The 14357-nt window shown below is 45.4% G+C and overlaps 2 protein-coding genes across 2 annotated transcripts; one reads left to right on the forward strand and one right to left on the reverse strand.

Annotated features, from left to right (window-relative positions):
- Positions 1–991: 991 nt before the first annotated feature.
- zyg11 (zyg-11 homolog (C. elegans)) lies at positions 992–11975 on the reverse strand. Its single transcript, XM_042322210.1, has 18 exons — positions 11532–11975; positions 9881–10046; positions 9477–9688; positions 7113–7430; positions 6792–6905; positions 6574–6690; positions 6342–6482; positions 6031–6207; positions 5810–5874; positions 5582–5681; positions 5430–5480; positions 5105–5266; positions 4915–4962; positions 4526–4723; positions 4393–4445; positions 4206–4303; positions 3913–4092; positions 992–3826 (listed from the first exon to the last, which is right to left on the reverse strand). Exons 1-18 carry the CDS (start codon positions 11532–11534, stop codon positions 3810–3812), a joined length of 2220 nt encoding a protein of 739 aa, XP_042178144.1. The 5' UTR covers positions 11535–11975; the 3' UTR covers positions 992–3809.
- Positions 11976–12003: 28 nt separating this feature from the next.
- LOC112251070 (cytochrome c oxidase assembly factor 7) lies at positions 12004–13814 on the forward strand. The gene is made up of 3 exons (XM_024421744.2): positions 12004–12414; positions 12616–12756; positions 13011–13814. Exons 1-3 carry the CDS (start codon positions 12309–12311, stop codon positions 13451–13453), a joined length of 690 nt encoding a protein of 229 aa, XP_024277512.1. The 5' UTR covers positions 12004–12308; the 3' UTR covers positions 13454–13814.
- The last annotated feature ends 543 nt before the right edge of the window (positions 13815–14357 follow it).

Consider the following 14357-nt stretch of genomic DNA (forward strand, 5'->3'; position numbering starts at 1 on the left):
GGAAAGACTTGAAGATTGCTATTCACTGCTGCTCCCCATTTAATTTAAGAGAAGAATGGGAGAAAATCCCTAAATCCAGATGTCCCAAGCTGATACAGACATACCCAAGATGACTCAAAGCTATAATGACCACCAAAGTATTGCCTCGGGTGTGAATACTTATGTAAATGAGATATCTGTATTTCTTTTAATACATTTGCTACAATTTCTAAATATGTTTTCACTTTGTCAATACGGGGTATTATGTTTAGATGAGTGAGAAAAAACATCTTTCATCCATTTTGAATTCAGGTTGTAACGCAAACATTTTTGGAATAAGCGGTGTGAATACTTTCTGAAGGCACTGTAGACTCAGAAAAAGGGTTCTCCCTCAGGGACAGCCAGCGAACCCTCTTAGAACTATTTCTCACAATTGGTTACGCATCATCACACAAGCATTTCTGTGGTCCTTCGGTCTCACCCCCAGTGTGGTCTCCAGGCCCCCATCGCTGTGAGGATGGCCAAGGAAGCTCTGATCAGAGGCATGGAGGTGCATCAGCTTCTCAACACAACCTTGTGTTCTAAATGGTCTAATGATTGATCGATCAATTAATCATCAGTCACACACATCCCAGCTCTCACACCCTGATCATTAGTGCTAGTGGCAGGTATGTCTGTAACCTGTCTGTGTGGATCTGTATCTCTCAGGTGGACGTCACATCAGGGATGGCCAGAGAGGATGTGCTAAGCCAGGGTAAGAGATCAACTGGTAAAATGCCCATGTGCATTGTCCGTGGTCAAACTGTAGTGTTATATCATGTCTCTTTCTCCAGCTGATCCTGACACGAGGGCATGGCTGCCTTTATAGAGAAGAGACCCCCACTCTACAATGGAGAGTAACACACATGGAGGGTTGTGTGTTTGTTTTTTAAACTGCAGTTGTAATATATTTTAGCATATGGATCAAGGATGGCTTTTGAGAAAGTAAAACAGACTGCCAGTTTACAGCCGATGGGGGTGTACATTCTTTATTTCAGAAACATGAAAAAATGACCCTCAGCAGCAAAATGACATCTTAGCAAATGGCCTTCCCTTTAGAGACACCCCACTCCCAGTTTCATGAAATACCCTTACAGAAAGAGGAAACTGTCACATTAGGGGAATGCACAGACAAGACTAAACTTTCCCACAGCTTCAATCATAGTGAGAAGACAACTCAAATGTAATATTCTGTCAGTATAAATGTAGAAAATACTGACTTTAGTTTACAGTTCAGTTTGTTCTGTGCATTTCTCTTGATGCCATAGAGAAGAGATACTTTGACCCATGCAGTGGTAGCATGCACATACAATGTGTAGGCTGATTTGAAATCAAGCATGTGGAGATTTGCCAGCAGGCATGAAATGTAGTTTCAGCCGCCATTGCATAGAGAATGAAGACGAGATCAGTAGCATATATCATTATTAGTCACAACCAGGCTCATTCTCAGGAGGGTGCAATGTACAGACCGTTGCAGATAAGACAATTTTGTCATTTTGACAGCAAGTAAATAACATTTTTAGTGCGGCCCTCAAAAAGCGAATGCTGCCCCTGGGGCAAAATGAGTTCAACACCCCTGGGATAGGCGTCTTTTTGGGATTGCGCTACTCTCGCTGCCTCTCCCCATAATCGCAGAATTCAACTCAGTTTTGCCTCCTACGTTTTCTTAAGTACCTCCTTTTGAAATAAACAACAAAACATATTATATTGTTTCCAACACTTTAAACCGTTAAAGACTGTACTTGAGTATGGGAGATGAGAAACTACAAACACTTGTCTGGCTATAGTGGCTAGCACTTAACTCTAAGTCCTCCTGACTTCAGAGTCTGGAATGGCTCTTTGAGGTTGACGACACAATGTGTCGATATTGAAGGGAGCTGTGATTTTACTGGTTGGTTCTCCTCTTTCTCACTCAAACACCCAGATACACAGCCCCCGAGCGTCACCCCCTTCAACTACAACAGTTGGATTTTCAAATCCAAACGAGGTCTCAAACCCAGAGGGGAAAAAAACAAAAACATTGAGAAACCATAAAACCCATCACACAATTTCTGAGTGAATATTGCATTAACGAACGGCCTCCTTTCCAGACCAGGGAAGTCACAGCTCTCCCTGCGCTGTGAGTCATGTGGGCCATGTCAATACAAACACTCCCCCCTAGCATCAAACACACACTCACCTATACATGGATACAAATACGCAAGCATGCAACACAGACGAGCAACCATGGAAGCACAACTTATTTTCTTGAGTTCTTTCTTCCTACTGTGCAAAGTCGTATATGTATTCTGTATTAATGTTGACCAGTATATTTATTGCCATTTTTGTCCACAAGGGAAACATTACTATTAACATCATTTTCATAAACCAGGAGAACTCAAATCTTGTCCTGGAGGTCCACAATACTGCTGGTTTTCATCCTAACCCTCTAATCAGGGACTGATTCAGACCTGCAACCCCTGGTGAGTATACACTGTGGCAAAAATGTATCCATAAATTAATTCATACATTTATAATTATCAATTAACTACCACAGAGAAAATAACTATGGACTGTATTGTGGACCTCCATGTCTGGATTTGAATAGTCCTGCTACAAACTGGGCGAATCAAAAGATCATTCAGACAAACTTGAGCATGCTGGGAAATCACACCGTCATGTGCATATATTAGCTAATCAGCCAGAGGGGCTGGACTCTCAACCCCAGAACTGAGCTTTGAGGCTTTTACACACTTTACGCAAACGCAGCAACAGCGTCGGTTTCTAGGTACTTCTACATACTTTTGTGCGGATCCAATTTGGGAATGGCCTGTATACGACGCCCCATCGCTGTTTGCGTAGGGTATGTAGTGCCCTTTAGGGGCCGAATCCAAACTTGGTGCGCCTGCAGAACTCCAACCATGAATCGATGTCAATGGTGTTAATTGATGTCGATTAGTGTGACTCTTCCAAGATGCGTGCAGGATTCTTAAATAAGGATTAAGGAAGGAAAGAAACAGTTAAACCATATAGTTCAACTGGTTTTCTATTCATGCTATGGACGCTGTTAACCAACAACTCATGCTTGTCTTAAGGTTTATTTTTCTTTAGTTAAATCAATCATCATTTCCTTATCCCAACAGTAGTACACTTAGTCATACTGTTGCTTTTGAACCAAACAAGAAAATAAATAACAGCAAGGTATGTGTGCAAAGAAATGCGTTGTTTCTGTTCTCTCATTCACTTTACAGGACCACCTTGTGACAGAGTCTTTCCTCACCCCAGTTTAAAGGCGCCCACATACTAGGTTTGGTTTACACCAAGTAGAACTCGGCTAGGCGAAGCAAACGTCTGTGCCTCGCATACTCCCTTAAAAGACCTTTGCTTGAAAAATGAGAAAAGAAAATGCAATATTACCGTTTCTCCCTCTTGAAACGCCGTAGCAACATAGCCATCTGCTCAATAGTCAGAATTAATCTACGAAGAATCAAGGAATCTGTAAATCATTTTGATAAATTTGGTGCAGTATTTCTCAAGTGAAAAATGTGCATTAAAACTAGGTTCACTGAATGACAAACACTTCAATGAAGAATCCCGTAGTACTGTTGACTTTGGCTTGCCTCAAGAACACATTTGGTGCGCGAATAACTGGAAAAAATCCCTGCGAACTCCAACATAATCAGAAACGTAAAAATTTGGCGCAAACGGTTTCGACTGGGAAGCATGCGACAGGCTTAATGAACATGTGTGAACACACACACACACCTCTTCCTGGACTCTTGTCTTGACATTACAGGTGAAATGGGTTCTGATCAGGGTGTATCACTCTCTGGAGGAGAAAGATAGAGCAGTTTTATTGACTTTTAACATGTTTTGAAATCACACACACCAGAAATCATTGTGTGTGTGTCTCACCTTTGTGTGTGTGTGGGGGTGTTTGTGTGGTCTGGCCGGTGCGAGCCTGGTGGCGCTGCAGGCTCTCCAGGATGCCATCAGTCAATCGCATGACATCTGCGTGTGTGTCGGGGTGTGTCTGGACCTTTTCCAGCTGCTGCAGACCTCCCTCCTCCAGCAGCATACTGCAGTACCGAGGGGCTGTAGGAGTCCAGAGAGAGTACACTCACATTGATGACGCACAGAGCAGAATATACTGAAACGTAGGACAGGTAGAAAACTATTAAACTCTATATGGAGTGTGTGTGTTTCACCGTTCTTGCTGCAGACATGCTGCATGGCCCAGGCTGCCCACAGCTGGACTCCTGGGGTGTGGAAACACTCCAACAGGGGGAAGAAAGGGTTAAAGGACCTACAGAGGGGGAAATCATTAATACTCAGACTGCATCTTAATAGTTTACAGTGGCTTCCTCTCCTTGTGTGTGTGCATGGAGGTCTTACCTGTAAGCCACCATCTCACACTCTGGGGTCTGCCACTTCAGGATGGCAGAGTGCTGGAGGAGAGACACAGAACACGAGACAATTATTACACACACACAGGTGGTATAGCAACTCACAGACCTCCCCCACGTACCAGTTGTTCTAGCAGGTCAGACCTCAGTGTGATACTGAGTGTCCATGCAGCCTTTCCTCTGGAGGTGAGGTGGGCCAGTATCCCAGCAGCGAAGTAGGACACCTCCACCTCAGGGCTGTGGAGCAGGGAGCAGATGTGATCCAGAAAGCCCTGAACCATCAGCTCCTCATGCAGCTCCCCGACCTCTGCTATGTTGTTCTGGAGCGAGACAGAGCCACACAGTCAGCTCTTCCACCACTTCAAGTGGGATGATTCAAACATAAAACAAATCGGTTTCATCAGTAGTTTGTCTCTGCTGAATTCACTACGGCTAGCCCCTACGACCACAAACCAGGGTTACTGACCAGTAGAATAAATACACTGTCAGTCAACGGTTCACTATGACTCACCAGCAGCCCCAACACCTTCTGCTGGATGGAAGACTCCGAGGGGAATGACTACAAAGAGAAAGAAAGGGGACAATAAAGAGGCGTGAGTGAGTCAACTTGCAATTCAGGCAGTAAGAACGTCAGAGAGAGAGTGTTGTAACTAGCACTTTGATGAACAGCTCTAGGGTCTGTGAGTATGTGTGTGTACTACCTCCAGAACTTTAATGAACAGCTCCAGTCCCTGGTTCTCTATAAAATGGCGGCAGGTGGTTGGTGATTCGTCGGTGAGGTTCCAGAGCGCGCTCAGTGTGAACTTGAGGGTGGCATCCACCCCGCCCTGAGTCACCTTCTGACGCACAATGTGGAGGAGTTGCTGCAGAGAGAGAGAAAGAGGGAAAGAGAAAGGGGGGGATATACAGAGAGATTGTGACAATTACTGTATTTATTTTTAAACACTGCAGACAGCGATTCTTTTGATTGGGAAGGCATGTGCCAATGGCCAGCTGTGTGAATGGAGGATGTTTGAACAGTCTCACCTTCACTATGAATAGCTCTGCTCCCAGCTGGGCTGTCTGCTCTGTAGATAACTGTATAAGAAAACACACACATCAGCAAAGACCAAACCTCAAACACATTTCTAATACCATATTTGACACACACTCAGACATGTAGGCACACACACCCCTACCTTGGCAGCCAGTATAGAAATGATAGCCACAGCCATCCTCTGCATGTTCTGGTCCTCATGGTTACATAGCCACTGCATCACCAGCTTAGCAGCCTCAAACCTGGATTATAGACCACACACATAGACAGTACAAAGGATACATGCATTGTACATACTACGTCACTCATGAGACACAATCTTAAAGGATGAATACATCTACAGTCAAAGTCATTCAATGTGTATATCTACCTGTTGAAGGGGACCTCCTGCAGTATGCGGTCACTGCACAGAGAGAGAAGGCAATTCTTTTGCAACTGGAGAAAAAGGATCCAAGATGGTGGTTAGAGCCAAAACAAAAACCCCACTCAAGCCTGGTCCAGAAACAGCCCCTAGCCAGTCTGTGTTTACAGATGGGACGAACCTGGATATGTGTAAACAATATGGAGGAGAAGGTGAGAGTGTGTGTGTACCTGTTGGTGGTTAGGGAAGGTCCTCATGGCCTCCAGCAGTAGTTGAGTGACTGTGCCAAGCAGTCTAACAGGCATGCCCGCTGCCAGGTCCTGCTTAGTCAGGTTAAACACACACGCACTGGCTGCCAACTGGACGTTCAGGGTGGCAGGGTGGTTCTTCATCCCCAGTATTACCAACTAGAGACAGAAGGATCGAGGAAGAAGAGGGAGTGACTCATTACTTTATAAAAATGTGGACACAGAGCCATGCTGTTGTAAGATGTATTTTGAGGTAAAGGGTAGAGTAGACATTACACAATGTGTGTGTGTACCTTGAGTATGTCAGGCCGTGGTTTCTCCATGACGTGAGTGAGACTGAACAGATGAAACAGAGCCTCTCTGACAAAGCCGTCTCTCTCACTGTAGCGAAGCAGCGACTCACAGATCTGAGTCTCATTGGCCTCTCCTGTCACCTGCCAAACAGAGGACACATACATAGCGTGGAGCTCAGTCAGTATTGCTGCTTCCTCTACAAAGACAGAGAAGAAAAACAGTGAAACCCACCTTGAGGATGCCCTCTCCATTGAGGAAGTCAGAGAAGCCAGCATCTGTAGCCAGCAGACCAACAAAGGTCATCCCTGGACGTTCCTCTACAAACGCCTTGACTGCTGCATCTGTCACCTGGCATAACACACACACACCAGGTAAACACTCTACACACACAGCTGCAATACACACACTCACAACTCGAGCCAACTCCACTCATACTCTGTCTCCAGTACCTGTTTGCGTCCAGACACATCCAGAGAGACCAGAGCAGGCAGGATCCCAGGTTCGCCCAGCAACTGACGAGCCACGTCTGATGTGAACTGTTTATCATCACTGATGTCCAGGTGCTGCATAGGTAGGTTTTCACACATCCACAAAAGCATGAGTATCAGAAATAACACTATTCGAGCACCACAAGTAAACGTCAGGGATAGCAAACAATCACAGTGCCGGAACTAGAAAAAGGTTTAAGAAACTTCACTCAGTGATATATATGCTTTTATTAGTGGAGCAAATGAATACAGAACTTGAGCATTAGAGTTGTCCCCACCCACCTGCAGTGCCTCCAGTTGTCCAATGACAGCCAATAGCTGTGCGGTGCTCATCTCCAGCCTCTTCAGCTGGTGTAGTGTTAGTGACCTCAGCCTCTCCCTGAGGCCCAGTAGAGGACTGAGGTTGGTTACTGAGGTGTTGGACAGGTCCAGGCTCTCCAGGCGGGGTAGGGAACACACGTCAGCCAGCCCAGCGTCGTAGAAGTCCACATTGGCCAGGGAGAGGGAGCGGAGCCCCTGGAGAGAGCTGAAGCGGTGATGAGATGGTTCCTCCAGAGAGGACATGGTTAGACCTGTCAGGACCAACCGCTGTAAGCTCTCCTGTGGGGAGGAAGAAGTTGGAGAGTGAGGGAGGGAGAGTGTTTGCGGTTGTCTGTCCCTGCTGGAAGCTCTCCTGTGGGGAGGAAGAAGTTGGAGAGTGAGGGAGGGAGAGTGTTTGCGGTTGTTTGTCCCTGCTGGAAGCTCTCCTGTGGGGAGGAAGAAGTTGGAGAGTGAGGGAGGGAGAGTGTTTGCGGTTGTCTGTCCCTGCTGTAAGCTCTCCTGTGGGGAGGAAGAAGTTGGAGAGTGAGGGAGGGAGAGTGTTTGCGGTTGTCTGTCCCTGCTGTAAGCTCTCCTGTGGGGAGGAAGAAGTTGGAGAGTGAGGGAGGGAGAGTGTTTGCGGTTGTCTGTCCCTGCTGTAAGCTCTCCTGTGGGGAGGAAGAAGTTGGAGAGTGAGGGAGGGAGGGAGAGTGTTTGCGGTTGTCTGTCCCTGCTGGAAGCTCTCCTGTGGGGAGGAAGAAGTTGGAGAGTGAGGGAGGGAGAGTGTTTGCGGTTGTCTGTCCCTGCTGGAAGCTCTCCTGTGGGGAGGAAGAAGTTGGAGAGTGAGGGAGGGAGAGTGTTTGCGGTTGTCTGTCCCTGCTGGAAGCTCTCCTGTGGGGAGGAAGAAGTTGGAGAGTGAGGGAGGGAGAGTGTTTGCGGTTGTCTGTCCCTGCTGGAAGCTCTCCTGTGGGGAGGAAGAAGTTGGAGAGTGAGGGAGGGAGAGTGTTTGCGGTTGTCTGTCCCTGCTGGACGCTCTCTTATCTGTGTACACTGCATTCGGAAAGTATTCAGACCACTTGACATTTTCCAAATATTTTTACGTTACAGCCTTATTCTAAAATTGATCATATAAAATGTTTTCCTCATCAGTCTACACACAATACCCCAGAATGACAAAGCAAATGTTTACCTATTTTATATTTTAAAAAGATATATAAATAATAAACTTATTTAAGTAAGTTTTGAGACCCTTTGCTATGAGACTCAAAATTGAGCCCAGGAGCATTGTTTCCATTGATCATCCTTGAGATGTTTCTACAACTTGATTGGAGTCCACCTGTGGTAATTTCAATTGATTGGACATGATTTGGAAAGGCACACACCTGTCTGACCAAGAACCCAATGGTCACTCAGACAGAGCTCCAGAATTCCTCTGTGGAGATGGTTGTCCTTCTGGAAGGTTCTCCCATCTCTGCAGCACTTCACCAATCAGGCCTTTATGGTAGAGTGGTCAAACGGAAGACACTCCTCAGTAAAAGACAACAGCCCGCTTGGAGTTTGCCAAGAGGCCTCTAAAGGACTCTGATCATGAGAAACAAGATTATCTGGTCTGATGAAACAAAGATTGAACTCTTTGTCCTAAAAGCTGAGCGTCACGCCTGGAGGAAATCTGGCACCATCCATATGGTGAAGCCTGGTGGTGGCAGCAGCATACTGTGGGGATGTTTTTCAGAGGAAGGGACTGGGAGACTAGTCAGGATCGATTCAAAGATGAACGGAGCAAAGTACAGAGAGATCCTTGATGAAAACCTACTCCAGAGTGCTCTGGACCTCAGACTGGGGCGAAGGTTCACCTTCCAACAGGACAACGACCCTAAGCACACAGCCAAGAGAATGCAGGAGTGGCTTCAGGACAAGTCTCTGAATGTCCTTGATTGGCCCAGCCAAAGCCCAGACTTGAACCCGATCGAACATCTCTGGAGAGACCTGAAAATAGCTGTGCAGCGACGCTCTCCATCCAACCTGACAGAGCTTAAGAGGATCTGCAGAGAAGAATGGGAGAACTCCCCAAATACAGGTGTGCCAAGCTTGTAGTCATAACCAAGAAGACTCAAGGCTGTAATCGCTGCCAAAGGTGCTTCAACAATGTATTGAGTAAAGGGTCTGAATGCTCCTTTTTCACTTTATAAATGTGCAAAAACCTGTTTTTGGTTTGTCCTTATGGGGTATTGTGTGTAGTTTGCTGAGGAAAAAAAACAATTGAATCCCTTTTAGAATAAGGCTGTAATGTAACCAAATGTGGAAAAAGTCAAGGGGTCTGAATACTTTCTGAATGCACTGTATGTTTACCTGGCAGTGTTTGTTGGAGGCCAGTCCCTGTAGTATGTCAGAGATGGTGAGGTCAGCGTTGACCCTGGCAGCGTCCAGCTCCAGCAGGCGGTGAGGACAGAGAGCTCTCTGGAATGCCTCGGCAGAGATACGAGCAGTCCGGATACACGCACGACGCAGCCTTAGGTACTCACAGCTACGAAACACTCCCACTGTACTGTCATTCAACAGACCTGAAAACAACACCCACACATTTTTTGTTAGAGCTGGGCTGGGACAAATATCACCCAATGACTGGAAATAGCCCATTACTGCTCTAGACACTGAATTAAAGGCCTGTTTTGTGTTTTTGTACTAATAATCAAGGTAAGGATCTGAGCTTGGATCTGTGACCACTGACTACTTCATGTTCGTTGCTCACTTACCTTCAGTGGCCATCTTAGCTAACAGCTGGTCAGCTAGCTCCTGGGGGAACAGTAAAGAGTCTCTGAGACAGAGAGATCCATCGGCGTGCTTCGCACAGAACTTCTCCAGGTTCCCACTCACGTAGGACAGGCACAGGTCTGTCAGAGATGCCGGGGACGCCTCGTCCTGGAACACACACACAACATTAGACACTTAAACTACATGACCAAAACTATATTGACAACTGCTTGTCAAACATGGGGATTAATATGGAGTTGGGATCCCCTTTGCTGCTGTAACAGCCTCTACTCTTCTGGGAAGGCTTTCCACTAGATGGTGGAGCACTGCTACAGGGACTTGCTTCCATTCAGCATTAGTGAGGTCAGGCACTGACATTGTGCAATTAGGCCTGGCTCGCAGTCGGGATTCCAATTCATCCCAAAGGTGATCAATGGTGTTGACATCAGGGCTCTGTGCAGGCCAGTCAAGCTCTTCCACACTGATCTCAACAAATCACTTCTGTATGGACCTTGCTTTGTGCACGGGGCATTGTCATGCTGAAACAGGAAAGGGCCTCTGTTGCCACAAAGTATGAAGCACAGAATCGTCTAGAATGACAATGTATGCTGTAGCATTAAGATTTCCCTTAACTGGAACCAAGAGACCTAGCCCGAACCATGAAAAACAGCCCCAGACCATTATTCCTCCTCCACCAAACTAAACAGTTGGCACTATGCATTGGGGCAGGTAGTGTTCTCCTGGTATCCATCAAACCCAGATTTGTCCGTCTGACTGCCAGATGGTGAAGTGTGATTAATCGATTCAGAGAACACGTTACCACTACTCTAGAGTCCAATGGCGGCGACCTTAACACCACTCCAGGCAATGCTTGGCATTGCGCATGGTGATCATAGGCTTGTGTGTGGCTGCTCGGTCATGGAAACCTCGAAGCAACATCTGCACAGTAACTGTTCGTCATGAAGCTCCCGACTAAACGTTATTGTGCTGACATTGGACAGACGGTTTTTACTCGCTACGTGCTTCAGCACTCGGTGGTTCTGTTCTGTAAGCTTGTGTACAGAGCCATTGTTTACAGTTGACCGGGGAAGCTCTGGCAGGGCATACATTTGACGAACTGACTAGATGAAAAGGTGGCATCCTATGAAGGTGCCACGTTGAAAGTCACTGAGCTCTTCAGTAAGGCCAATATTTGTCTATGGAGATTGCATGGCTGTGTGCTCGATGTTATACACGGGTGTGGCTGAAACAGCCGAATCCACTAATTTGAAGGGGTGTCCACATACTTTTGTATATATAGTGTATGCCAGCACTCCCAAATGGAAAACCAAGCATATGGCCAAAGTTAAAATGGTCGCCAATGAGACTTGATACCCATAACTCCCAGGAGGTAGAGTATGTCTGGAGTGGTGGGCTGTTGTCAAACCCCAAAATAACGAGCAATGATTGCTAGATAATTATCCATCCTCCTGAGCTAAAAAAAAAAAAAAAAAAGAAGATTTAACTAGTTAACGACGTGGATCAAATTTCAGCAGATATCTAACAAAGACTAGTTAGCTTGCTACTGGTATGCATTGTTCGATGCCTTGCTGGTCCTTGTCGACAATGCACGACAATTGAATGCTAGACATTGATATCAAAAACAAAACTCACCATTTTCAAGAAATTGCAGGCTTGACTCCCGACCAAAGATCAATATCGCTATTGGTCTCTACCTACGCCGAGTCGTCTCGGTTTGCCTTGTTAATTTGCTATTTAGCTAGCCTAATCTTGCTGGATTATTTTTTGCAAGGTGATAACTAGCTATCTAGCGTTCTAACGTTAGCTACAAGCTAGCTAACTTGTTGGTACCGAACTAAAATAGAAAATCGATGTTCCTGGAAAACGATGAATATAGTTGTGAAAATGTTTCGACTTCATTTTCAAACCATGTCCGTTAGTTAACCTAGGCTGAAGGCTGACACTAATCTAAATCTACACACATACTTGTTTTTAACGATAGCTTTATTTTTTTAAATTTAGGGTGCTAAATCAGCTTTAATATTGCATATAGATTGTAGCTCTATTTTTGTTGACAGACCGTAAAAAAAAAAAAAAGTGACACAGGAAGTACATCACCGGTCGATGGGGCGGGACTACGGAAGCCCTTTCGTGTATATTACAAAACCAGGAAGAAAGTAGCAGGAATGAGCATCTCTACCTTTTTTATTCCAAACGAAAATAGATTATAATTCACTGCATGTCCGTCACATTGTCCACTATCAAGGTGATCTCTAAATACGCTTACGTTTTTTTTCAACGGGACCAGACGAGCTCTTTCTTAAATTGTTACCTCATCAGTTCAACACCAAGGTCACAAGGAAGTTCTGGACTTTTTAACACGTGTTGATTTTAGACAGTGTTTTTTTCGGACACTGCACCGTTTGAATCATGTCTGGACTCATAAACTTTGAGGACGAAAAAGAGGTGAAGCAGTATTTGGATAACATAGGTGTGGAATTCAGCTACCAGTGTTACAGAGAGAAGGACCCTGAAGGTAAGGAGCGAAGTGCACTGTCCTATACAGTGCTGAAGGGAGTGATGTTAAGCAAATGGTCCATCATTTGCTGTTCCCTAACTGGGGTTCTGAACCACTGATTGTGCTTGGTGTTAAGGTGTCTTTATGCCTCATGTAGTACTATAACCTTCACACTGTCTAACTCATTATTGTGGCTAACCTCGTGTATTCTGCTGCCAGGGTGTCAAAGGCTTGCTGACTACATGGAGGGAGTGAAGAAAAACTTTGAGTCTACAGCCCAGGTGCTCAAACACAACTGTGAGACTAATAAACATGGTGAAAGCTGCTACAAGCTCGGGGCTTACTATATCCAAGGCAAAGGTACACCACTGAACTTAATCCTATTCACTAGCAGATTACAACAGCAAAGCCTGAAACAATTTGCGTTTCTCAACTAGACAAGTAAAAGATTTAAAGATTTGATTAGAGAAAGAGTATGGCTTTGGCTTGACAAATGTTTTAAGACAAGTCATCTTATTAATTAGAAATATTAGGATGATAAGTACTGATACAGAGAGACCCTGAATCCATCCCCCAAGTGGTCAAGCGCAACATGTTCTAAATCTCTCTATCAGGGGGATTTGCAGAGAATCTGAAAATGGCCTACTCCTGCTTCATGGCGGCCTGCAGCAGTGGCGGGAAGAAGTCTGTGGACGCGTGTCACAACGTGGGTCTCCTCGCCCATGACGGTCGAGCCATGGAAGCCGGCCCTGACCCGGGGGTGGCTAGGCAGTACTATGAGAAGGCATGTACAGGGGGGTTCGCACCCTCCTGCTTCAACCTTAGTGCCATGTATATCGAGGGCTCCCCGAAGCAGAGTAAGGACATGGGCCTGGCTCTGAGGTATGCCACAAGAGCCTGTGAGCTAGGACACGTCTGGGGTTGTGCCAACGCCAGTCGTATGTATAAACTGGGGGACGGGGCTGAGAAGGACGAGAAGAAAGCAGAGGAACTTAAGAACAGGGCAAAAGAGCTTCACTTCCAGGAGAAAGAGAGGCAGCTCAAGTTTGGGGAATGAAGGGGTTGGTCAGAGGGAAGTCTCTTCAATAAATCTTTGTTCCAAAGGGGCAATTTGTTTTGAATGATTGTTCAGGGTCCTGTGGTGCTTCCTCTTGGGCTGTGTGTATAACCTGACATGCTACATAGACATGACTGCTTAGTGCTGGCCAAAGGTTGAAGAATTCACGTGTGTGTTTTAACCTGTGTGTGGATGGTTTATATGTTGCTTCGTAATACATGTACATGTATTTTTTTCTCTATGGGGGACCGACTCTGTCAATATGAGATTGTCCATCTCGACATGTACACATTCTCAGTCCAACACATCTGCCTGAAAATTGACAACAACTTGACCTGATTAAAATTAGTTCCCACAAACAGCTCAGTTCATGTGGTGTCATTATAGTTAGGAATCCATGATGGAGAGTATCTCATCCTGTATGGACAGTGAGAAAAGGGTGCCGTTCATAGTTGAGCATGTCACAATGCAGCAATCTGGGAAGTAAATTGGTTCTGCCACTAGATGGAGTCAAAGTCAAGGAAAATGAGTCTGCTATGGGGTATGGCAAATCTACTGTATTGGTTAATCAGGGCTGGTGTAGGAGTTTTATTTTCTTATCTTTCATTTGCTCATCCCCCTCTGTGCTGTGTTCAAAATATAATAATCAGATGGGACTGAGTAGAGAGGTAAAATGTGTGGTATTATAGCAATTTTGCTATTTTGCCATGAGGCTGAGAGGACATGTTGCTGTTTTAGAGGTCTGAGATTCTTAAAAGACAGGACAATCTGAACTTTTCCCCACAAATATGTCTTTATTAACAACATTTGAAATATTTTTCGATAGACCAAAGTACCGTGTAAAGGAACATCTTTTATTTTATATACCATAAAAGGCATTTCATTTGTACAATTATTGTCCAAG

This window comes from Oncorhynchus tshawytscha, linkage group LG05 (genome assembly GCF_018296145.1).
Source record: "Oncorhynchus tshawytscha isolate Ot180627B linkage group LG05, Otsh_v2.0, whole genome shotgun sequence".
Taxonomy (NCBI): Eukaryota; Metazoa; Chordata; class Actinopteri; order Salmoniformes; family Salmonidae; genus Oncorhynchus; species Oncorhynchus tshawytscha.

What these genes read in the sequence shown, in the direction of transcription:
- zyg11 (XM_042322210.1), bottom strand. An exon ending in CAGGAGGTCCCCTTCAACAG is followed by an intron (nt 5,682 to 5,809) that starts GTAGATATACAC and finishes TCTATAATCCAG; the next exon opens with GTTTGAGGCTGCTAAGCTGG. An exon ending in CTGACCTGCTAGAACAACTG is followed by an intron (nt 4,446 to 4,525) that starts GTACGTGGGGGA and finishes TCTCTCCTCCAG; the next exon opens with CACTCTGCCATCCTGAAGTG.
- LOC112251070 (XM_024421744.2), top strand. Translation starts at nt 12,309, where the DNA reads ATGTCTGGACTCATAAACTTTGAGGACGAAAAAGAGGTGAAGCAGTAT. An exon ending in CAGAGAGAAGGACCCTGAAG is followed by an intron (nt 12,415 to 12,615) that starts GTAAGGAGCGAA and finishes TTCTGCTGCCAG; the next exon opens with GGTGTCAAAGGCTTGCTGAC. An exon ending in TTACTATATCCAAGGCAAAG is followed by an intron (nt 12,757 to 13,010) that starts GTACACCACTGA and finishes TCTCTCTATCAG; the next exon opens with GGGGATTTGCAGAGAATCTG.